Source organism: Heloderma suspectum, chromosome 2, assembly GCF_057233095.1.
Source record: "Heloderma suspectum isolate Gila_16-S chromosome 2, 16-S_ref, whole genome shotgun sequence".
NCBI lineage: Eukaryota > Metazoa > Chordata > Lepidosauria > Squamata > Helodermatidae > Heloderma > Heloderma suspectum.
The window spans coordinates 28,565,650-28,590,000 of record NC_139459.1 but is presented as its reverse complement, the minus strand read 5'-3'; the positions used below and the strand labels follow the sequence as shown (position 1 = coordinate 28,590,000).

At 44.5% G+C, this 24,351-nt stretch overlaps 2 protein-coding genes across 2 annotated transcripts in view; one reads left to right on the top strand and one right to left on the bottom strand.

Moving 5' to 3' along the window:
- LOC146352035 (uncharacterized) overlaps positions 1-9,228 on the top strand; it is a 75,107-nt gene extending 65,879 nt beyond the window's left edge. Inside the window, exons 6-7 of the mRNA XM_084833098.1 lie at positions 3,927-3,984; positions 7,955-9,228. Coding sequence (XP_084689224.1) covers positions 3,927-3,984; positions 7,955-8,103 — 207 coding nt within the window. The 3' untranslated portion in view covers positions 8,104-9,228. The remainder of the gene's footprint in view (positions 1-3,926; positions 3,985-7,954) is intronic.
- The window catches only part of EGFLAM (EGF like, fibronectin type III and laminin G domains), a 183,632-nt gene extending 161,761 nt beyond the window's left edge, over positions 1-21,871 (bottom strand). The window contains exon 1 of the mRNA XM_084833097.1: positions 21,651-21,871. Within this exon, the coding sequence (XP_084689223.1) occupies positions 21,651-21,762 (112 nt within the window). The 5' untranslated portion in view covers positions 21,763-21,871. The remainder of the gene's footprint in view (positions 1-21,650) is intronic.
- Between the last annotated feature and the right edge of the window lie 2,480 nt (positions 21,872-24,351).

Sequence of the window (24,351 nt, the reverse complement as noted above, 5' to 3'; positions counted from 1 at the left end):
ACCTTAGGACCTGCAATTTCCTCTCCTTCCCAAAATGAATCAGGAGGCAGAGGAAACTACAAATCCCATGCTTCCCAGCTGTCATTTCCTTCAGCTTTGGATACCTTTAAAATAGAAAAGCAGTTAATAAGTGCAACCAATATATTTAAAGCATTAGTTTAGTAGAACAGTAATGAAAAGGGCTTACGTTAATTACAAAAAAGATTTTATAATCTTAAGTGATGTTATTGTAGTAAGCAGTATATAGGTAGTATTAATAAAATAAATAAAATAAACAATAAAATAAATAAATAAATAAATAACAAAGTTAACTATTTTCTGTAACTATCAAATTAAATTCAATAAAAACTGTTTTAATCAACCGACCAGTAACTTGACACATTTGACTGCCAATGAAACTGCACCCCGACCTTAGAATGAACAGCCCTATTGTAAACATGATTGCTTGAAAATAAGGACAAGACTCCACCATGGCAGTTTCACTGCAAGTTTCTCCACATGCCTTCCATAATATTTAGTTCAACTTACCACATGTTCCAACATCATTTACAATATGTGTTTTCCTGGCCCTCACTCCACATCACCAGCTGCTGCTGGCAGGATGGGAAAATCCACACAGCAACGACATCAGAAAGAATACAGGATAAACAGAACCAGGTGTTATGGAAGGAGAGAGAGGCTTCCATTTTTGGCGACAGCTCCGTTATTTTCTAAGATTTATCAGCATCTAAGATTTATTGGCAAATAGCTTTGCCCTTATTTTTCGCCGTAGTCTACGTAAATCTTTACGTAGACTACAGGGACCAAATAAGGAACGCGAATGGCGGCTCCCTATGGGGGCCGCCATTTGCGTACGCGTTTTTTTTTTTTTTTCAAAGTCACCCGTAATAGGCTACGTGATGATTAACGTAGCCTATCACGGCTGACTTTGCAGATCTAGCCGTGATAGGCTACGTTAATCGTTACGTAGCCTATCACAGGGGCGTTTTTTTTTTCTTTTGAAGTTCGCGGCCGGGGAGATGGGGAGCTTCTCTCCGGCCTGAATTTCGGCCGGGCGAGGCGGGAAGCCTCCCCCCCGGCCTGAATTTCGGCCGGGCGAGGAGGGAAGCCTCCCCCCCCCAGCCTGAACTTTGGGGGGAGCAGCGAAGCGCCTCCTCCCCACCGCGAAGCAAGCTGCGAGACCAGGTAAGTGACTTTCGTGCATCCCTAGCTGCACGTTAGAACACACACATATATATATATATCACATAGAAAACTCACATGCCAATACAAGACCATCTTAACTTGCAACCTAAACGCATAAAGTGAAAGGGGTTGCTGGACTACCTGGGACAGTGAGTTTCATAGTCTAGGCCAAACCTTTTGGGACACTGGGCACATTTGGAATTTTGAGAGAGTGTCATGGGTGCTCTCACAAAATGGCTGCTGAGCCTATTCATAAAATGGCTGCCATGGTGGGCATGGCTGGTCAGAAAACATTCATTTTCCAAGCTGCCCCAAAACCTAAGTACAAGGCAGAGGTAGAATCTGAAAACAAAACCACACTTTTGAACCCAAATAAAAACGGTGCTGGTGGGCAGCCCTTCGCTTTGCCGCATACCAGCCTGCCTCCCAGTTAAAAATATATATTTTTTAATTCAAAAAATCTTAAGAAATAAAATAAAAATCAAGAGGGGCAGGGTATCTGGTGGGTACCAAAAGAGATGTCTGTGAGCACATTGGTGCCCACGGATACCACATTGGGGACCCCAGGTCTAGGCGCTGCTACACAGAGTCTGATCTCATGTCTCCTGCACCTCACATTTTTCACTATGCTATGCTAAGACTCCGTATAAATAGAAAAGCAGCTGAGTTGTCAAAAGGCTAAGATAGAACCTTTCTCCCTGCTGCCCTAGTTTCCTATTTGGAGGAAGAGCTGCCATTTAAAATGCAGGAGCGCTGAAAACAAGAATCTCTCACTGTAGCCTGTCTGAAGCGGCGCAGTCCATTCTAACCAGCTCAGCGTTCTACCACTTTATTCTCCTGCAGGTGTAGGCCATGCCTGAGTCCATAACAGCAGCCTTCTTCAACCAAGCGGCTGCCAGGTGTGTTGAACTGCAACCCCCATCAGCCCCAGCCAGCATGGTGATGCTGGCTGGGGATGATGGAAGTTACAGTCCAACACATCTGGAAGGCACCCAGTTGGGGAAGGCTGCATTACATTACACTAGCAGTGATAGGTAAGCTGCTGCAGCACGGCTTTCACATCAGAGACCCAACAATTTTGCTCCATGTTGTTTTTCTAAGGCCAAATCCATAAAGAGGATTAAAGATGGACCTAGAATCCTGCTCAAGAAAATGTTACTTTGGATTTTCCCCATGATGTGGAGCTCATTTCTCCCCTCTTTTGTCACCTCAAGGTAATCAGTTATGTGAAGAGTATCTCTGAGTTTTGGAGGTATACCTTCTTACCATGAGAACTGAGCCAAAATTTCTCAGCAGGTATTTTTCTGAGAAAATTTCAGATACCCTTTTTCCTTCACCCCGCTAAAAATAGGAGGCCTATTTTTCCCCCCCTTTGCAGAATTTTCTGCAGATCTTCTCCACCTTTTTTATTTTTATTTTTGTGGTGCCTGCCATTTTCACCCCATAATGCTCTAGGGCGATGCTAGGTCTGTGGCATTGTGGTGGATACAAAATGGCGGCCAGGCCAGCAACACAGTTGCTGCTGCTGCTGCCTCTTGCGGTGGCAGCAAAAAAGAGGAAAAATAAAGAATCTGTGTATTGCCACTGCTAATGCTGATTCCCAGCCCTGAGAAACTGTTGGAGAATTTCTACTCCCTCTGAAGAAATTCAGTGGAACTGTCCCCACTCCGCTCATTTCTGTGCCCACAAATAGGATGGAGGATTTAGAGAAGCCATTTGCACACAGCTCTAGTGAGAATTGGCCTATGGAACTAAAATAACGAGCTACTTTCTGACAGTGTGCGCTAATGTGGTGAGAAGCTATATAAGAATTATAAGAAAGAACCCCCAGGGATCCTTTGTCCGTGCAAGGCCAGACCCAAATGCTGATTTGGGTAATAATAATCACTCCCAATACAGGTGGATGTGTCTGGATTGCAGGCACCTTCCCTTGCCATGTTGAAATCCCTTCCTAGCTGCTAGAAGACTCCATTATTGAGATGCTTGTAGGTTCATTCCGAGGCTTTATGGTATGTCCATTATCTCTGATGTGCAGTACTAATATGGCTTGCATTTTCTTTACGACACCCTGTTGTGCTTTTAACAGTACAATATTTTGTTATGGAGGAAACTGCAATGAGCTGGCATGCAAACCGGTATTCAGTTAAAATCATCCGAAGGGAACTGTTCTCTCTCCACTGCCTGCATGCAATTATAGCACTATTAAGCCTCATTATTATGATTATTATGAGTATTATTACACATGGTGAATGCTGTGTTTTTCAGTGACTTCAGCAAACAATCCAATGAGATTTGGAATGAATGTGGAAAACGGTGGTATAGCACAAAGCTAAAGTGAAGAAACAGCATGAATATTAAGCAATGAACACCACTGGCAATTATATAAAGACATGGTGGAAATAAGATAGAAATATCCAAGTCTTCGGGGAACTTAAGTCTATCTCACTTATTGATATAGCCTGGATCGTGACAGCTATAGTTTCATTTTGCCCTTTTTAAAATTGCGCTTGACTTCTCTTTTCCTCATCCATAATGTATTTCAAATGTGACTATAAATAAATGTTCAAAATGAGTCCAGTAGTCATCAAGAGGTTTCGAATCGGACCCACAAGGGCTTTTGATCTTGAAGTTTAATTTTAGCAAGCTGCATTTGTGGCATTTATTTTTACAGTTGATTTTTTCCCCAGCTTCAGAAATAGATTTCTTTGTCAGTCACTTCTTTCTTGGGGGTTGCAAAATAGATCTGTGTGTGCCAGCAAGATTCTGAGCAAAAGAAGTTATTTGGGAGAAAGAAACAAGGTGAGTTTGACTACTGTTTTACTCCTGACCCTCCCCCACAGACCTTTCAAGTTCGGATCTCATTACTGAAATAGGACTAGTTTTATCACCACTCTCTCAATGTGACCTTTTCCAGATGCAATTCCTGCATTAAACTCGCTTTGTCTTTCGGTATTAAAAGAGAAAAGGAGGGAGGGAGGAAACACTTCTTACTGTCTTGTCTTTCTCTCGCCCACTTCTCTTTGATGTCTGAGTAAAGGATTAAAAAAAAACACCAGGGAGGTAGAGTCATAAACTGGTGCTCAAAAGTCATATGCAATAGAGTTTAAAAGAGCATAAAACAAATCACTGCATCATTTGAAGCGCTCTTTCATATGTGTTATTTATTTACAATGCCCCTGAGGAAGCATTGAAACACACTGGGCAATTTCCATGCAACAAGAAATTATTACTTTTGAGCACCAGTATAAGGCTACACCTCTCCACTTTTGTTGTTCTTCTTTTCTGGGGCTGCCCCTCCTTTTCTTCTGTCTGAGGAAATGATCGCCTTTCGTCTTTAAGTTCAACATATGATAAACAGCGGGACTGAAACAGAGCTACGTGTTACCTAGAACAATACCTGTTCTCAGCATATTGAAAATGATATTTCACAGCATGGACTCAAACCAAGGCTTCTCAGAAAACCCACAATTCCAAGAGCCTTTGGCATAGTGTAGGTGGGATTTAAATTGCATACAGCTAGAGACTGACTCTCTCCCAGAGGTTAGTCTTCTAAATCTTGCTGCAAATTGGGGGGGGGGGGGATGCATGCACTGTGCATCAACAGGGTCTTCTAAATGTTTTTCTGTCACTCATAAGTATTTCACTGCAAATATAGTCCAGCAGGTAAACATAGTCTCCTGGCTGCCGCAAATGAACAACCACCTTAAACGCCAATAATGGAAAACAGGTAGGCAGTAAAATGTAGATCCAATACATTGAGTGCTGTCACTGCTGCCTGTGGCACTATACCAGCATTCCCCAATGTGGTGCCCTCCAGATGTTTTGAACTACAACTCCCAGTTTTCTTGACCATTCGCCATGCTGGCTTGTGCTAGTGGGATCTGAAGTCCAAAACATCTGGAGGGCACCAGGCTGCAAAAGACTTAGGGATGGGTGAACAAACAATGTCCAAGATCGCTGGGATTCTCCAGACATCATCTTGCTGATCATCTCCTGCCCAAATCCTTCTCAGGTTTGCTATTGTACTTGCTCTGGGTGAAAAGGAAAATTGCGCAAATCAGGCAGCAATAGAAACTGAAATTTGTGCAAATTTCCCCTAATTTGTGCAATTTTCTTCCATAGACTAAAGCAGGGCTTTTAGCCTGCAGGGAGAGATGTGCACAAATTAGGGAATTTGCACAAAATTAAACTGGGAAAGTTGCGCAAATTGAACATGAGCACATGTCCAACAATTTGCAAACATTTTCAGTGGACACATACTCACGTTTGGGGCTTTGAACAAAGCTTGCTCTCACATTTTGAGAGCAAAAATGAAATTCTCATACATCCTTAGGAAGGCTGTAGCATATACAGAGTACATGGGGAAGTAACCCTCTGTAAAGAAGGAACACACCCTCCCACACATTTCAGAATCTGGAAACAGATGATGCACAGTTCATGGGAAAACTTGTCAGATCCTATTCTTTGCTGCACACCAGCCCAGAAGCGTTGGTCTACAACAACCATGATCCCCAGGCAGCATTGGCTATTTTGGCTATGAATGGTTAATGGGAGTTTCAGTCCAACACGTCCAGAGGGCACCAGGGTGGAGAAGGCTGGTGTACATTGTCAGGAGTAGAATGGATACAAGCATTATACCAACGGTGTTCAGCACGATTTCAAAATCTCCACAAAGACATAATCTCAATGACACTCACTAAGTTGTTGAGAATGATTGACTGAATCAGTGGAAAGCCCTATCAAATATGAAAAGTGGGAGATGGATGGAGAGTTCTGGTCATTTTCCCAACCATAATCCCCACCTGCATTAACTATCTTCCCTATCCTACTTCTTCATCCCCATTGCAGTCATGCCAAGGGCAGAGAGAGGAGTCAGGCCATGTCTCTTGGCTTTGCCTTCTATTTCAATAATCAAAATATGGCCTCCAGGAGAAGCAAGTAAGGAATGGAATTGAATTCAGTACCTAGATTGCCTCCTTCCCCCGCCCCCAAACCTCGCTCCTGTCTTTTGTGGAACAGAGGTAGTGAGCAGTAAATATATACAGTCTCTGCCAGTGTTCCCTTGCAACACAAGTAGACCAGAACTGGGGAGGGCGTGTGGGCATGCATAAAAGCCCTGCTCCCAATGTCCCCGCATGCCTGGCTGCTTTATAGATCTGTGCACATTTAGTGCAAAGACATGAAAATGGTTGTGTGTCCAGCTGAATATGTTTACAGAAGGCAAGTGGACTTCTGGGAATGTGGGTGTGCAAGTGCAGGGATGTTGGGGGAAGGTCTTACTTGCACACCCACATTCCCTCCCTAGTTTGGTCTACTAATGTTGCAAGTGAACACCTGCACAGACCTTCTGCCTTTTCCCTGCTACAACCCTGGAAGTGCCATAAGCAGAGGTGGAAGAAGCCCGTTCCTATCTGCAAACTCCTGGATGCCATTTTGGGTCATGCTAAGGTGTATCAGAATACTTTTGCATATATGGCCATTTAATGATATACAGCAGATATAACATACGGACTGACGATAGAGCATGCAGATAGGCAAGGAGGCTATTTAAGGATCAAACCTCAGTAGACTGGCATTTCTAATACGTATCTTATTAATGCTGAGCTAGGATCAGGTGGCCAGGGATGGCAAACATTTTCATACCCTCTGAAAAGCATTTTCAGACCGTTTGGGGCTATTTTTCAGGGGCACGTGAAAAGATGTGAAAGTGCTTGCTTTCACATATCTGCCTCTTGGCAAACCAACAATGCTGATGTTCTCTGTCTTCCTGTGCTTCAGTGGGGGACAATAAATAACCAGTGCATCACTGAAAGTCAGGAAGCATCAGCCTGGTTGCCCCGGCAATGGGCCAAATTGCTCCCTCTTTCCCTCTTCCATAAAGGCAAGCAAAGCTCTCACTCTGAATAGGCAGGGGAGTGAATGTATTAGCTGTTGCTGAGGCAACCAGATCAATGCTGCCAGTGATACACTGGGATTGTTATTTGGTTGCCTAGGCAACAGGGCTCCCTTTTACCCCCCATTCAGTTTGAGGGCAACTACCCACTATTATGACTACACATAGCCAAAACTACCTTGAGCTGTGATGTCATCATGGTTGCTATATGATCCCTAATTGTCTGGGATCAAGCAACTATGGAGATGGAAGAAGAAAATGCCACTGCAAGAAAAAGGAAGGAGAACATAGGGACTGTAGTCAACCATGAACAAACATGGAAAATACTTGTGGGGGGAGACAAGTCCTGAACCTCCAGTCCTGAACTTCTACTCCAAAGTAGTCCATAGTCATCGCTTGCATCCTAATCCCAGCCACCAAGATTCCCTCAGTACCAGAGCCTAGAAAACATTCACTAGAAATGGGCCTGGCTGAGGAAGGGGTAAGGTTATTTAAGTTAGGCTCAGGGATACTGAGTAGAGCTGGTCCTACCATTAGGCAGAGTGAGGCAGTTGCCTCAGGCGGCAGATGCTGGCTGGTGTGCAGGGGGCAGCAATGGCAGCATCCTGGCTGTTCCCTTCTGTGGGAGGACAGAGCTGTGTGTTCCAGGCATCCTACCCTGCAGCCCTAAACTAGCCTGCTGCCCTCAAGCAAGGTGAAGGATGTTGTCCCGTCAGCAGTGTGGAAGTAAGATTCAATTGCCAGTCCAGTTGGCTTCAGTAGGTGGAATGGGGGCTCCATCTTGTCCTTCACCTCAGGCAGCAAAATGTCTTGGGCTGGCCTTGATGCAGACAGCCTGTTTCTTCCTGATTAACAAAAACTCTTGCTATCTTCTAGAGGACCAGAGAATGCAGCTGACAGGATTATCCACCCAAAGATCTGTCAGTGATCGAAAAGCTCTGACCCTGACAACCTGCAGACCTCCTAGTCCATGTGAGTTTCCACAGAGATACCCATTACTGCTAGAATCACTGTGGGGTTTGTGAACTAAGTATTCCTTAAAACAGAAACACACACGCACGCACACGTGTACAACCAGTGGAGGCTAGTGGTTTGATGTCAGCGGGGTAGTGAATCTACTCTGGGTTTCAGTCAAAACTCTAAACCATATCCCCAAAATAGGCTTAGCACCTTGGATAGCTCCTTCAGAGTTCTGACTGGTTCTGACTGAAACCCAGAGTGGATTCACCACCCCACTAACATTGGAGCCACCAGCCTCCACTGAATACTATGTACATTTGTGGGTCCTCTACCTAGAAACAAACCTACCAGGAGCTTGGGGAAAGATGGGGAAAGGGCAAAGATAAGGATGGAGTATTTCCTTCTTTATTCTGCCCCGCTCCCTCTACCTGCAGTGAATAATCATGGCTATTCACCTATAATCTCACATATAAAGAGCTGTCTTATACTGAATCAGATCATCCAGCCCAGTACCGGCAGCTCTGATTCTTACCCTCTTGAAGTCCAAGATCCAAACTCGGCAAGACAGCAGACCTGTCTCCTGCATGTTTCTCCAACGGGACAAATAGCGGTTTCGGGAGAGATACACTGGGGAAATGGCACAGGGGAAGAGTTAAAACAGTGCTTCCCAACCTTGGGTTCCCAGGTGTTGTCAGACTACTGCTGACATCATCCCTAGCCACCATGGCCAATTGTCAGGGATGATGAGAGCTGTAGTCTAACAACATCTGGGGACCCACAGTTGGGAATCCCTGGGTTGAAACACCACTCCCCACTAGCAAAGCCCTAATTCAGTTTACGGGCCCGACTGGCTGGTTGCTTTTAACTTTTGAAAAGAACATGGGAGATACCAGCATGGAGCTCCCACCATCTCATCTATCCAGTCTATCCAAGTCCTGCAACCCCGAGTCCCTTTCGCCAGATGGACTCATGGGACCAAAGCTGGTCCAAGTGCTATCCTCCACTAGTTTAATCAGTAACACAACTGGAAACAAAATACAGGGGGAAGGGATGTATTAATTGAATTCTATCATATACTACACATTTATCCTTATCTATGTCCAGAGCTATTTAAAAATTACTTAATTACAGTACCACTGATGAAACAAACACCCTGGGGTTCTAGCTGCCTGTTGCATCTCTCTGAGACACTGTTCTGGGCTTGCCTTCTTCCATTCAGGAGACTCTGTCTCAACAGCGACTTGTGGGCTTCACTCTTCTGTGGAAGGATAATTCTTACTCTTTCACACTCCAAAAACAAACCTTTTCGGGTATAAATTAGGGAAGGGGAAAACTATGTTCCATTCCCATTTTGGTATGAACTCATCAAATTTATATTTTCTAAACCAATAGGCAAACCGGAACACAATTATCCTTCGGTTTTCTCACTTCTCAGAAGCTTGCAATGCAATTATCTGAACAAAACATGCATACAAAATGCCTGGTTTAGGGGAAAATACACACAAAAATAAATACATGCATGGGGGAAAAAAAGCTTTAAACAGCATTATATTGGAAACTGCTTGCAAAAATGTGTATATTAGGCAAAAATGCATACAATGGGGTTGCAGCTAACTAATAATTGGAAAAATGAGAAAACTGAGAAATCTGGATTTGAGCCTGAGATATATGAATTTTGGATCCTGAAAGATCTGAATTCTTGTGCTCACTTTTTTTAAAGTCACAAACTGATAATGAAATGGAACGGAATAAACTAATGATTGGGAAAATGAGAAAATGGACAGATTCGTCCATCCCCATAAAGTGTTCTTCCAATTTTAATTCAGAAAAAAAAACATAGCAAGCCAAGTCAGACTGTTTGTCCATCCAGCTCAGTATTGGCTACTCTGACTGGCAGCAATGGCTCTTTGTGGTCTCAAGCAGAAACAGGACTTTTCTATCACCTGCTCCCTGATCCTTTAACCAGAGATGCCAAGGATTAAACTTTTTTCTCCTTTTCTTTTTCTCACCCCTAGACAGATAAGACCATTTTGCAGTATTCTCTGAATATTTCACCATATTTTTGTGAATGCCACCATTCCCACCCATCTACCCATGATGTCCCAGAACAAAGATAGATCCAGGGCAGTGTGGGGGGATGCAAAATCGTGGACAATCTGCCAGTGCATTTGCTACTGGTGGCCCTTGCGCTGACAGCAAAAAAAAAAAAAGATACGGGGGGGGGGGAGAGAAAGAACCGGTGCTATTGCTGCTGTTACTGTTGACCCCCACCATCCTCAAGAATCTGCTGGAGAATTTCTCCTCCCCCTGGAGAAATTTGGGGAAATGCTTCCCTGGATTTCTCTGCCCCTCATTCAGGTGGAGTCTTTTGACGGGCCATTTGCATACAACTCTAAACTGGAACGCATGTGCTGTGTGACTCAGCTACGACCCCTTTCCTTAAATGTAAGCCCATAGACCACCCCAAAGAATACAGGAAGCTGCCTTTTCTCAAGTCACACCATTTGTCCATCTAGTTCCGAACTGTCCAATCTGCCGGCAGCAGCTCCCTTGAAGAGGGGTTTCCTATCACCTGCGCTGCTTCCTGTTCCTGATCCAGGGATTGAGATGCCAGGGACTGAACCTGTGACCTGTTTGAACAGCATAAACTCTACCTCTGAACTATGGCGCCTTCCCTAAAGATGTCTGGGAGATGTTCATGGAATAATTAAATAAACACTGAGGTATTTAAAAGTAACAATTGTGTTTTGCAAAGAGTGTCTCATTTGTTCTTTAATTGTTCCAAGTAGAAGCAGCTGATGATCATTTCATTCACAAACACTGTCCATCTTAATTATCCTAGTACTTACTGGCAGCTACTGAGCTAACCAGGGATCACTGAGCTAGATCCTTGAGGTCAGGCCAGTAAAATTAGCCATCTGTCCAATAAAAGCTTTAAGCTCAGCCTGTTCTTAAGTATTATGTCTCCAGCTGTGCCATTTGCACAACAGCAAATGAGCAAAGATATGGCACATATTCTTCTTTGAACAATACAATAAAATATGAAGAATCTGACCTTTACAAGCAAGTTATGTTACTGTGCAAATAGGCAAAATTTACCAGATTGGGAATAAGATTTGGGTAGGCCAAATTATGATGAGCTCAGTTGTCAGCCTATCAACCTCTTGCTCTGGAGTAATCCCACACACTCGACTTGGAATTCAAAGTGACTGCTCTACGGTTTGAGCTCAGCCATTTTAGCTGCTGCTATTTTCCTTGGTGCAGACAGTGGGAAGGAGAGAGAAACAGAACAAGCTGCTGAGATAATTATACTGGGCTAGGTGTGGCGGGGGGGGAGATATTGTTGGGAGAGTTAAGAATGACCATTCTTATGCCTCTGAAAAAGCCTTACACATTTACAAAGAGCTGTGGTTGGCTGAAGAAGAAAGGACTACAATTTGTAACTATCCATAATACAATAAGAACTGCCTCCAGGATCGGGCCAAGGGCCTATCTGGAACATTCTGTCTCCAAGAGTAACTAACCATATACAACTGGAAGTTCACAGACAAGGCATCATTTAGTAGCCATCTCTTGCAATTTGCCCCCCAGCACCCAGCCATTAGAATATATTGGCTGTCTGCTACATGCTATTACACTGTAATAACACCTCCCTTTATCCAAACACCTTGCATGCAGGCAAAGCCTTGCTGGAGGCTAAGAAATAGCATCCCCTTCTCCCAGTTGGGTCCTTGTCTGATCATACAGCTTCCCTGCATCCTTGTCCCATCAAGCCCTGGAGTCTCTGTGTCAGTACTTTTGGACGTATATATTAGGGCCATTTTACACATTGGCTTGGGAGGAAAGCTATGGCAAACCTAGACAGCATAGTAAGAAGCAGAGACATCACCTTGCCGACAAAGGTCCGTCTAATCAAAGCTATGGTTTTCCCAGTAGTAATGTATGGCTGTGAGAGCTGGACTATACGGAAGGCTGAGCGCCGAAGAATCGATGCTTTCGAACTGTGGTGCTGGAGAAGACTCTTACGAGTCCCCTGGACTGCAAGGAGGTCAAATCAGTCCATCCTAAAGGAAATCAACCCTGAGTGCTCATTGGAAGGACAGATACTGAAGCTGAAGCTGAAATATTTTGGCCACCTAATGCGAAGAGAAAACTCTCTGGAAAAGACCCTGATGCTGGGAAAGACTGAAGGCAAAAGGAGAAGGGGACGGCAGAGGATGAGATGGCTAGATAGCATCACGGATGCAATGAATATGAACTTGAGCATGCTCCGGGAGAGAGCGCAGGACAGGAAGGCCTGGCGTGCTATGGTCCATGGGGTCACGAAGAGTCGGACACGACTGAACGACTGAACAGCAACAACAACACATTGGCTTGGTTCAAATGGACGTTATTGGGAACCATGGTTTCCTACTATGAGAACAAGCCACAACGAGGCTCAGGCTCATGCACTCTGTCTCCCTTCTCCTCTTTTTATGCTCCAGAGGAAAAAAGAAAAGCATCCATCCCCAGTTTTAACCTAGCCAGTATTGCCTGAGGAACCAGAATTTGGTGAACCATGGTTTGTTTAAACAATAGTGAGAACAAGCTATGATCAAACCATGGTTTCAGATCCTGGCTTGTTCTCAAACCATAGCTGAAATAAACAACAGTTCCCAGAGTTTGGCCATCACAGGAAACTGTGGTTAGTTTAAGTGTGAAAGTGGAAGCTTTTGACCTCTTTTGGTGTATGGAAGAGAAGAAGGTGGATGCTCATGGCTCAGTGTGGCTAATTCGCTCAGTCGTAAACCATAGTTGCTTGTTACATCTGAACTGAGCTACCATCTAGGATAGACTTCCCCAACCTGGTGCCCTCCAGTTGCATTAGACTACAACTTCCATCACTCCTGTCCATGGACACTGGCCATGCTGGCTTGGGATGATGGGAGTTGTAGCACAACACATCTGGAAGGCACCAGTTTGGGGAAAGCTAATGTAGGACAAACATTTGCCACCAACTGTGCACTCAGTGGTTAGCCACTGCCAATCCGGGCTTCCTGCCAAGCACACGTGTTTGTCTGATTCACATGAGCACACATGTGCTTAGATTTACACCTAAAAGATATAATTCATGAACAGTAGTAAGAGATGGGGCTCTTTTCTGCAGGGAGTTCCGATGAAGCATTTGCACAAACTATAGAACCGCTGGGCTACATCAGCCTGCGAAAGAACTGGTTGTTTTCTTGCAAGAGGTGAGCCCTTCCTTCCCCCATTGTAATGGCAGATCACAATATTGAGCTGCTGATGATCGATTAACTGTCCTCTTTTTAGTCAACCAATTAGCTCTTTCAAGTAAACTTCAAAGTATTTCAATACAAGTCAAGCTTATTAAAAATCCTGACAAACATAACAATTTCTCTTAACCAAATAACCCAGGCAAAATGGTTATTATATGTAGAATCATCCCAAACACATTCCAAAAGATGCATATACGGGTTATCTACAGTAGTGTCAGCAGTACTTCATTAGCACCACTGAACAGAAGATGTATCTCCAAACAGAATCTGATTAAAAGCCATATTTTAATATGCAATAAATTAATGAGCCAATTAATCATGCTGATTAATCCTTAAATACATTTGGCTCACTTCAGAGAGCCCAGCACTTGTAACTCCCAAGCGAACAGCACAACATCTGCACACCACAATTTTTTTAATTCTACAGGGATGATAACCACGATAGTCTGTTATGGTGGGGACTGGGGACCAAAAAAGAATCCCGTGGCACCTAAGACAAACACTTTTATTGTGGCATCAGCTTTTGTGAACTAGAGTCTGCTGCATCAGGTACAGGAAGTGTATTTTCAATTAGCAGAAATGTATGTATGTGGGGGGGGGGCAGAAGGGTCAAAAGACCATGAGATGCAAAAGATATAATAGGCTGGATTCATATAACACGATGACCCACACTCAACCCATACTCAAGGTTTTAGTATGGGTTGAGTGTGGATTACCGTTGAACCATGGTTTGTTATTTAAACATGGGTTGTTGTCTTGGATGAACCCAGCCACGCTAACCAACCATGTTTGATTAACCACAAATAACCCACAAAGATAACCCATGGTTTGTTGTTGGGCTGTGAACTGTAGATTGTTCGTGGTTAACAACCCATGGTTGATTAGTGCGGTTGGGTTCATACAACACAACAACCCATGTTTCAACACCAACCCATGGTTCAATGACAACCCATGCTCAACCTTGAAAATAAGTTGAGTGTGGTTTGTCATGTTGTGTGAACCAGTGTTCTGTGACATCTCTATACAAAGCTCAAATGTAAATTCATCATGCATTGATTTTTTTTAAAAAAAAAGGATACCAAAGGGCTCACTGTCCATTATGCAACTCCAATTCATTTAAGTTGCGCTTATAAAGATGTCCCCCGTACAGCAGTATGGTGACCTAACGCAGTGAGCATTCTCAGATGGCAACTCAGAGTGTGCATTTTATCTCTACATCTATTCATTCTGGCGGGAGGGTGGACTGGAGGCACAGAGTGCAAAGATCATTTAAATCTGGCTCTCAAATATTTCAACATCAAGGACCAAACACTGCCCTCAATGCCTGTGCAAAACTCTTACTGACGTCAGAAGGGATTCTGCTACAGATCAAAAGTAGTATGAGATTCTGAGGGGCTTTTATGCAGTTTTAAGTGCTCCCTTTCAAGAGCCCCAAGAACACTGAAAAAATGCCATCCCATGAAAAGCCCATCAGTATGGTTTAGTAGAATTGCTGCATGATTCCTTCTGTCTGCTAACATTCATGGATATGAAGATCCTCATTGTGTTTTACATCCCAGCTGCTCTAGAGTTCAATCACACAGTCACCAACACACATGCCATCAGCCAGCTAAACCAGAGTATATGCACGTTATCCAGTTTGGGCCCTTTTCACACTCAAAGTGATTGTACAAGTTTCTGTGCAAGTATTGAGGCTAAGAGGCAGGGCTTAATTTGAGCCAGGGCTCACCACAGGTCAAACCACTGGAACCTAGCATTAAAAGCCATCGTTCACGTGAAGCAGTAATATGGAACACAGTGCTTCTGAATATGTGGGGTGTCCTAGGTTATACCTAGGTGTCCTAGGTTATGGTTATACATAAGGATGTGTGAGAAATTCACTCCCTCAAGCTTTTTAAAGCAAATTTAACCAATTTGCACCTTCCAGGCCCAAATGCAATTTGTGGCTGGAAATCTGTACATTTCCAAGCTTGCAATGCATCCCGCCAAAAAAAAAAAAAGTGTTCGATAACATGCACACAGTTGAAAAATGTGCACAGAAAAATGCGTACATTGCCAAAATCCACACAAACACATTTTAGTTAATGGTTGCAGGAGTCCAAAGACGCACATGTTTAAAAACAAACACAAAATCAACATACATTAATGCGTACATTATGAAAAATGTGTACCGATTTCGGTATGGATTTTATTTTTAAAAAATCAATCACAAGCTCATGTGGAAACGGGATGGAGCAAGCTTGATCTCAAAACTCCAGCAACCTTGGTGAGAACCGTAGCTCAGTGGTAGAGCACCTGCTTTGCATGCAGAAGGTTCCAGGTTCAATTCCTGGCTTCTCCAGGTAGGGCTAGGGTAGGATCCTGCCTGAAACCCTGGAGCGCTGCTGCCAGTCAGTATCAACAGTAGTGGGCTAGACAGACCAATGGTCTGACCCAGAAGAAGGCAGCTTCCCATGTTCCACGACAAATCACCCCATCCCTGCACACAACTAGACTGCATGCATTTGGGATCAGTGGACAGGACCTCTAGGCCAAGCCTAAGATACAACAATTTTAAAAAGGAAAAGATATTACGCATGTCTTAAGAAAACTATCTATGCTATTTGTGATCACGGTGGGATCACCAGTATGAATCTAATGAACCTCCAGGTTCACAGGCGGCATGTCCCACTGAATACCAGTTGGTGGGGAGCTCTCCTTGTGGGCTTCCCAGAGGCATCTGATTGGCCACTGCGGGAAACAAGACACTGAACGAGATGGACCATTGGTGCATTTAATATAGGTGCATTTAATTGGTGCATTTAATATAGGTGTTTTAATAATAATCTCATATAACAACTTTCCATATGTCTGCTTCAGTCTAGGAGGGTTCAGACAACTCCCTCGCTCCCATGCATTGATGCACATCAGAAGAGGCTCTAGGAACATAACATGTATGGATATAGAGCTTCTCTGCACAAAAGGAAATCCTGACTGGGCCAGGATCCCTCTACGTATGCAGGAGCTCTAGACATATACCTTGATATGCACGTAGGGCCCCTTCTGATGTGCTCTGAATGTGTGGTCACGGGGCGGGGGGGGGGGTTGGCAGTAGGGGCAGCGCTAGCCCGCATGGCCCCAAGACCCCCCTGATGCAGTCTTTCAACACATGGGGTGCATTGTCTGAACCCCACTTCTGTCTGTCTTCTCAACAGGAACCTCTTTCCTGATGTTGGTTGAAGAAATATTGGAAAGCTTATAGGGAAATGAATGACTTTGGGAAACTCCCCTTTCACTTTAGGGGTTTAGATGACCCCCCTCACATGTTCAATGAATGCATGGGGGAGGCAGGGAATCATGCCTGCCAGAAACACCCCTCACCAGCTGCATGTCCAGCAGAAGCATGAAGGGCTCCCAGACATGTACAGATGTACATGCCTAGGGCTTGTCAACTATACAAGACCCAGGGTTCCTGCTCATGTGGAGGACACCTGCATGCATACACAGTCCGGTCACAATTCTGCTGACCAAGCAGCTGGAAGGGGGAATGGCCAGCAAACATGATCCTGTTCCTCCCTCACACACTTGTGAACATGCGAGGGTTGTCATTTGAACCATGCCATTCAGGAACTGTATCGTATACCACTTAGGAACTGAACAGGGGAGGATCATAGCCTGCAGCTCCTTTAGGGAAGCCATCAGTAGGGGTGTTCGCACCTTATCTTCCATGCATTCACAGGCAATGTACATATATACACACAGACTGCTAATCTGTACATATGTTCACATGTAATGGAAGGGTTGTTCACAGGTTACACCAAACATGAGTTCACACTATATATGCACATTCGTTCAGATGGTGTGAAAAGCTTTCAGCAGCTATTACACTAGTTCCCACCCACTTCTCAGATCTGCCTAGCACTTAAAACACCTCACACTAAGAAAAATGGCAAAGATGGCCATGCTGTACAGGCCTGGAATCAAGGAGGTCAAGAATGAATGCAGGCCTTCAGAGGTGAGCAACAATCAACATAGATAGGCCCTGTCTAGAATCGCAACTGAGCGACAGTGACAGGAACCTGGTTACCAAAGGTCTGGCACAAACAGCAACCAGGTCTGCTTGTCATTCATGGCACCCTCCACCTTTAAAGCATGTTTCTATAAACATTCCATAACTGTTCAGTTGGCATTTCACCAGTATAACAACACTGATATTGTCATTGCATTTACAGCAGAGGTAGGCAACCTGGTGCCCTCCCAGTGCTTTGGACTACAACTCCCATTGGCCATGCTGGCTTGGACTTATGGGAGTTGTAGTCCAAAACATCTGGAGTGCACCAAGTTGCCTACCCCTGCATTATGGAATGTGCCGGTTCATGGCTTCAAGGAAAATCCTATTAAAATAAGGTCTTTGGTAAGGTATGATCGTGTGTAAGAGCAGACAGTAAGGAAAACATAGGGCTACAGAGATATGGAGCTGACTAATACTGAGTTAGACCATCTAGTCCAGTATTGTCTACTCTCTCTGGCATCTGCTTTCCAGACTCTCAAGCAGATGCCTTTCCGTTTACTTGCTACCCGATCCTTTTAATCAGAGATACCTGGAATTGAACCCAGGACTTGCTGCATACAAAACATGCACTCTGCCACTGAGCTATTTCCCTTTCCCACACAAGCATTTGCTGCCTGGCTTTTTGTTTGTTTGTTTTGCAAGGGTTATTGTATCACTTCACAGAATTTGCAGAAGTGCTTAATTAGTTATTATCACATGCCCTTCCCTTAAGAATGGCTTTTGAGCATCCAAAGTAGTTTTCAAATATTTAAAAGCTAAGCAGGGTCAGCCCTGGTTAGTACTTGGATGGGGGACCGCCTGGGAATCAGGCTTCCTGCATTCAGCAGGGGGTTGGACTTGTGGTCTTGTAGGCCCCTTCCAACCCTATGATCCTATGAAAAGGCTATCATAAAGTAATGGGAGACTTTGCATTCAGTTTACTGAAGGAAAAACAACACTTCCTGGATCTCAAATTATAATAAATTACAGTTAAGGTATATATCAGCCAACAGTTGTTGACCATAAGAATAACAAGCTATGGAGCAAGTTGTAGCATTCTATTCCATAATTCAGATGACGCCACACACCAGAGGTGGGAAAACTGCGGCCCTCCAGATGTTGCTGGACTATAACTCCCATCATCCTTGACCAATGGGTGGGGATGATGCGATCGGGAGTCCAACACCATCTGGAGGGCCACAGATTCCCCACTTCTGCTCCACATGTTCAAAGAATATGTGGGGGAAGGTCACCGATCTGCACAGGCCAGCCCCATCCCCTGAAGCCAGTTTACCCAGCAGCCACACACACACACACACACATGACATCCATGCATTAAGCATGTGTGAGAAAAGGATCTACACATGTGCCAGAGTACTGATACAGAGCTTCTCCACGTGATGGAGGAGCTCTATGGAAGTTGGCACATGCACAGAGAGCAGGGCTAGCTTGCATGGTTCTTTTGAACGCGGGGGGGGGGGGAGCAGTCTGAATCCCCGTATGGAAGTATTTAAAGAAGATGTTAGCTATATAATGCTTGAATTGGTTCTCAACTTTTTTAATCTGCAGTTCTTTGTTTGATTCAAAAGTGGAGGCAGGCAGTCTGAATAAATAACTGGGATATCAACACTACATCACTTGAAAATTAGCCTTGGACCACCCAAATCATATGCTAATGCCACCAGAAAAATTCTCTCTGTGAGGTCATCTTAGCTGAGTATGTTTCAGGTATGGTTTAAAGGTGCTTCCTGCTGGATGGTTCTTAGCGTTGCCAATCAAAAGACATTGTGCAGCTATTCCAACATTTCTTTCTTACTGGATTTTCTCTGGTAAGAAAAAAAAGATGGATGAAGTGATGGTAAAACATGGGAGGGTTACATGGAAGACAATGATGTCTGGGCCACCACCACCCTGTGAAATGAAATCCCATGAATGAGGCAGAGCGATTGCACAATAAAAGCCTCATCTAAAACCATCCTAAGTCTCATTACATAGGAAGCTTCCTTTTACCGAGTTAGACCCAGCGGAGGTCGGTGGCTAAAATTTCAGTGGAGCGATGAATCCGATCTGGGTTTCAAGCAAAACCAGTAAGAACTCTAAATGAGCTGCCCAAGGTGCAAAGCACCTTGGATAGCTCCTTTAGAGTTCTGGCTCAAACCTAGAGCAGATTCACCACCCCACTAACATCAGAGCCACCAGCCTCCACTGGTCAGACCATTAGTTCATTCAGGGTGCAATCCTATGCATGCTTAGACTGAAAAAAAGTCCTACAGCTCCCAGCATTCCTGCTGGCTGGGGAATGCTGGGAGTTGTAGGACTTTTCTCTGTCTAAACATGCATAGGATTGTACCCTTAGTTCAGTATTGTCGGGAGCGGCTGGCAACAGTTCTCCAGAGATTCAGGCACAAGTTTTTCCAAGCCCTACCTGGAGATGCCAGGGATTGAACCCGGGACCTTCTGCTCACAAAGCACTTGTCCTACCATTGAGCTTACAGTTCCTCTCAAAGGGAGGGGGATTGCAGAGTGTTGGACCAGTTAACCTGTGAAGCCCCTTTTGACTGAGCAATCCATGTCCCCAAAGCCCTACAGTTTTTCTGTTAATACTTATAGTTGCCTACTTGTCTCAGCTTTTCTATCAGCAGGAAGAGACACTGATTGGTTAATTCCACTGGAAGAGTAATGTGGCCATATCCAATTAATATGCTAACATTTTGCACAATCAGATGACAGAGACCCTGCATGCATATATATATATCAGCTATCATGTTTGAAATGAATGAAACAGAATAAGGAACATCCCTCCCAAGTTTCGTCTCTCAGGTTACACAGAGACCCTTCAGTACAAGTAAATAATAGAAAGGCTCATATAATGAGCCCGCCTTTAATGAGAGAACAACAGGAAAAGTTAATTTCCAAATGGAGTATCATGAACAAATAAAATATTTACCAGCCATAAGAGATGAAGTACTAATATACTCCTAACACCCTGAGCATCCTTGCTTCCAGGAAATTAAAGGAGAAAACTCCAAAGAACTTTGATCACAATCCACTTACTCTAAAACAACCCTATTGGCTAGGAAGATATCCTCTCAAGTAAATGGACTGTAGAGAGAACAATTACGATCAATTATTTTATTTTTCAGTTTGCCACTTTTCATTAGCAGCAGTGCTTTCCAGTCCTTGGTTCCTATGCCTTTAATGACTGGTGTCAGGCAGAAATTCAACAGGTTCGTTTTTTCAGCATAGGAATGTGATGGGGAGAAACTGCATTCGTTGAATTTCTGCCTAACACTCAGCTGTTAAAAGCACAGAAGCCGTATGGAGTGGGGGGTAGTGGAGAGAACGTGGGCAAAGCTCTTTGACCTTTCTTGGTAGCAAAACATCACTTTGAAGCCAGACTGATTTCCCCCACCCCTCTCAAAGCTGAGCAGAAACTCTGTCTATTTTCCCAGTGTTCACATAAACCGTTAATAACAAAAGGCAGATCTGCTAACGAATGCAGAAGAAAATCATTAGTTTTTTGTTTTTTTAATTTAAACAGAATTTTAGTTGAAACCATCCTTGAGATGGAAGTCAGTGATGTAGTCACGGACAAATGTTGGAAGATGACCTAAAAGAAAAATGAATGTTCTTTCGTGCAATTTGTCTTGACTCCCTTCTAATTTGTTCTGTGCATATTAAAGCGGAGCCGGTGGCGACGGAGTTACTGGGAGGGGGAGGGTGGAACAAGCCTGATCCGATTGTTCTTTTCATAACAGGAAACGAACAGTTATTTTGACAATATGGATTAATTAAGTGTGGTTTTAAAGACATGGAAAGCCTTTTTTCCCCCCTTTTTGATTTAACGTCTCCCCCCACCCCCTTTTTTTTTTTTTTTTTCTGTTAGAGCTCAGTAATTGACATCACATGGAATCTGTCTGAACTCTCCATAGTTCTTTCGGGACTAAAATGAAAATGGAACACAAACTGTGTGGATTCGATCTAGCGCTGGGGTTTACACCGCAGGGGACGGGGCAGCAGAGGCGATGTAAACTAAATGCGTAAGGATCATGGACCGGAGCACGTCTCTGTAAAGCGCGCGCACGTGTGTGCGCTACTTGAAGAACGGCTTTTATTTGCATTTTATTTTAAACTTTTCCTTTCTACCCAGCGTCCACTGACTCCTACATGCACAACGTGTGATCGGTGCCTGTGATTCCCCCTGCTCTCCTGGGCACTTTTCGATCTTTCCACAGCCCGGGACATTAGCACGGAGAGAGGGCACTGCGGTCTGACGAGACACGACCAGTTTCGCTGCCCCTCTTACCTTGCCTTCGCGGGATGTTTCTTCTGTTCGCTGTTAAGTGTCCGATGCAGCAAACCAGCAAGAACCAAACCAGGCGGCAGGAGCTGCAACAAGATCGGCAGTGTAAATCCATTTGGGCTCAGACCGGATCGGTCCGCTTCCAAAGCCAAATATGATCGGAATCAAAGTTTGGTTAAGTTGAATCGAGCGTGTTGGAGACTGGATCTGCAAACCGAGGCAGTGACTCTCAGACGAACCTAGAGGCTGTAGACATCGGGGAGGAGCTTTGGGATTGGGGGGGGGGGGGCGCGAAGAGAACTGCAAATCCTGAGTGTGCGGAAGCCAGACAGTGCTAAGTGGGGCTGGCGCGGAGCAAGCCGAAGGCTTTTTTCCACACGCAACAGGGCGGAGACCCGCCTTTTGTTGGGATTAGTCGAGTCCCCCACAATGCAAGACGCGCGATGACTACAGGGAATGGAAGAGGCGCCTCGAACTGTCGCCCCCTGTCCCCGGGGATCGGGTCTCGGATCCGGAGAGGCGGCCCCCACCCCCTGCGGAGCGATCCGCCGTCGCCCCCCTGCGGAGCGCGCTCGCGGTGACTCGCAGGAAGACGGTCAGTCGCTGCTGCGCGCCACGCCGAAGCGCGGAGGTCGGCGCCGTAGTCCGAGCGCGCAAAGGAGCAGATCGCTCCCCTGGGAAGCACGCCCTGTCCGCCCGGGAGAAGGCCTCCTGCGCCCTGAGCCTGCGACCTCCCGTGACAGCCAGGCCCAAAGCGAGTCTCTTTCTGAAGAGCTCCCTGCCTCAGTCTCCGCCGCCGTCTCCATCTCCTCCCCGTCTCCTGCTTGCCAGATTTCCATGCTGGCTGGGGAATGCTAGGAGATATATAGGACTTTCTTCTGTCTAAACATGCATAGGATTGTGCCCTTTAAGCCTGTTGTAAATTGTAATACGACATTATTGGGAAGTAATGAGACTTGTCCAAGGCTTCATGTGGGATCAGTGGCACAAGTAGATTTATTTATTTATTACATTTATATCCCACCTTTCCTCCAAGGAGCCCAAGGCAGCGCACGTAATCCTCCTCCTCTCCACTTTGTCCTCACAACAACCCTGTGAGGTAGGCTAGGCTTAGAATCAGTGTGTATGAGTCAAGCCGAACTCCCCAGACAGGCTCTCAAAAGTCTACCCCTCCCCCCTGGAAAGTTGTGGCCATTTTTCCACATCCCATATGATATTAAAAATGCTTTTGGTCGTCTCTTGCACTATTTGTGATGACTATTAAAATGGGGCAGAAAGCAGAAAAGTTTTAAAAAAAAACTTTAAAAAAGCTACTAGCTAATGTAGGTTTTACGTTCACACTACAGATGTGGGCAGTGCAAACGCCAACTGAAGCCTCCTTGAAGAAGAACAATAATATTCTATGGAACTAAACAAGCTTAAATTCTAGCATCTTTATCTTGTGGACAATTAGACTGCATAATAAAGACAGTCTCTGCAGGAGAGTTATTCTGCAATAAGACATTTTCCTTAAAATAAGAGACACTTCACAACCGTGTCTGGAAGTATCTGCCCTTCACTGTTTGGAATGAAATTATATTCTTTCTGCCAAGAAACCCACCCAGTACCACCTCTTCCGAAAGCTCAGATCACTTCCCAAAGGACGTTATTAGAATCATGTATCTGCCACTCGGTCTACAACATATTCTGTTCCCCCCATCCCTTACAGGAGGTCTGTTATAAAATACTTCCTATAAAATAGAGAATGCACAATCAGCTCCCATCTTTCCTGAACTTGATTTGAGACCTGCTCTACAGACAAGCAGCAGGAGGAGGCAGAAATGAAATGGTAGAGTCTTAAAGCGTCTTAATGGGCTGTAGCTTTTTCAGACTTTGGGATTACATTTTTTAATGTTCCCTGTGCTTGGGGGGGGGGGGAACCTCTATAGAAACCTAGCATAGCAAGAAGCAGGTAGTGCTAGACACTTCCTCCCTAATACACTACTGTTTTTACTTGAGGTGGGGGATTCTTTCCTAGTGGGGGGTGAAGAGGATTTAAAAATGGCATCTCCCGCATGCAGTGAAGTAGTGCATTCTATTCTACCACCTGGTTCAGTTTCATGTGTAGATCAGGCCTGAGAGTTTACATTCCAGGAGGATTCGTTGTTGTTTTCATTGCCAGGTAGCCCTGGAACATTTGCAGCCTGATAAGGAACATTTTCACTCGGAAACAAGTCCCACCAAGCTCCATGGGACGTGCATCCTGGTAAGTAAATATGCTTAGGATGTTAGCTGTGAAGTAACAACAAAAGTGTTGAGTTACCTCCAGCACGTATATTTAAGTCTTTTATTTATCTTTGCTCTGAACATGTAAGCCTGAGGAAACCTGTTGTGGAAACTCATAAGCCAGATATGGTTCAAAAGCACACCTCCAGCCTTTTAATAGGCTCCAGTAAAAAATCACATCACTGCTGTTCTGTGTTGTTCACCTGTGAATTCATGCCATCTCTCATTTGCCTGTAAGTATCTCTGTATGGTACTCTAAGCAACTGCCTCTTTATTTGTCTTACCTTACTGACAATAGTCCATTTCAACCGGTAGTTGCTCAAAAGCATCATTTGTTCCCCACCATAGCATTCTATGCTACGAGAGTGTCCCTTGTTCTTTTCACTTTATCTTTCTTCCTCCCACCAACATAAAATATACAAGAATACTGAACACAAGT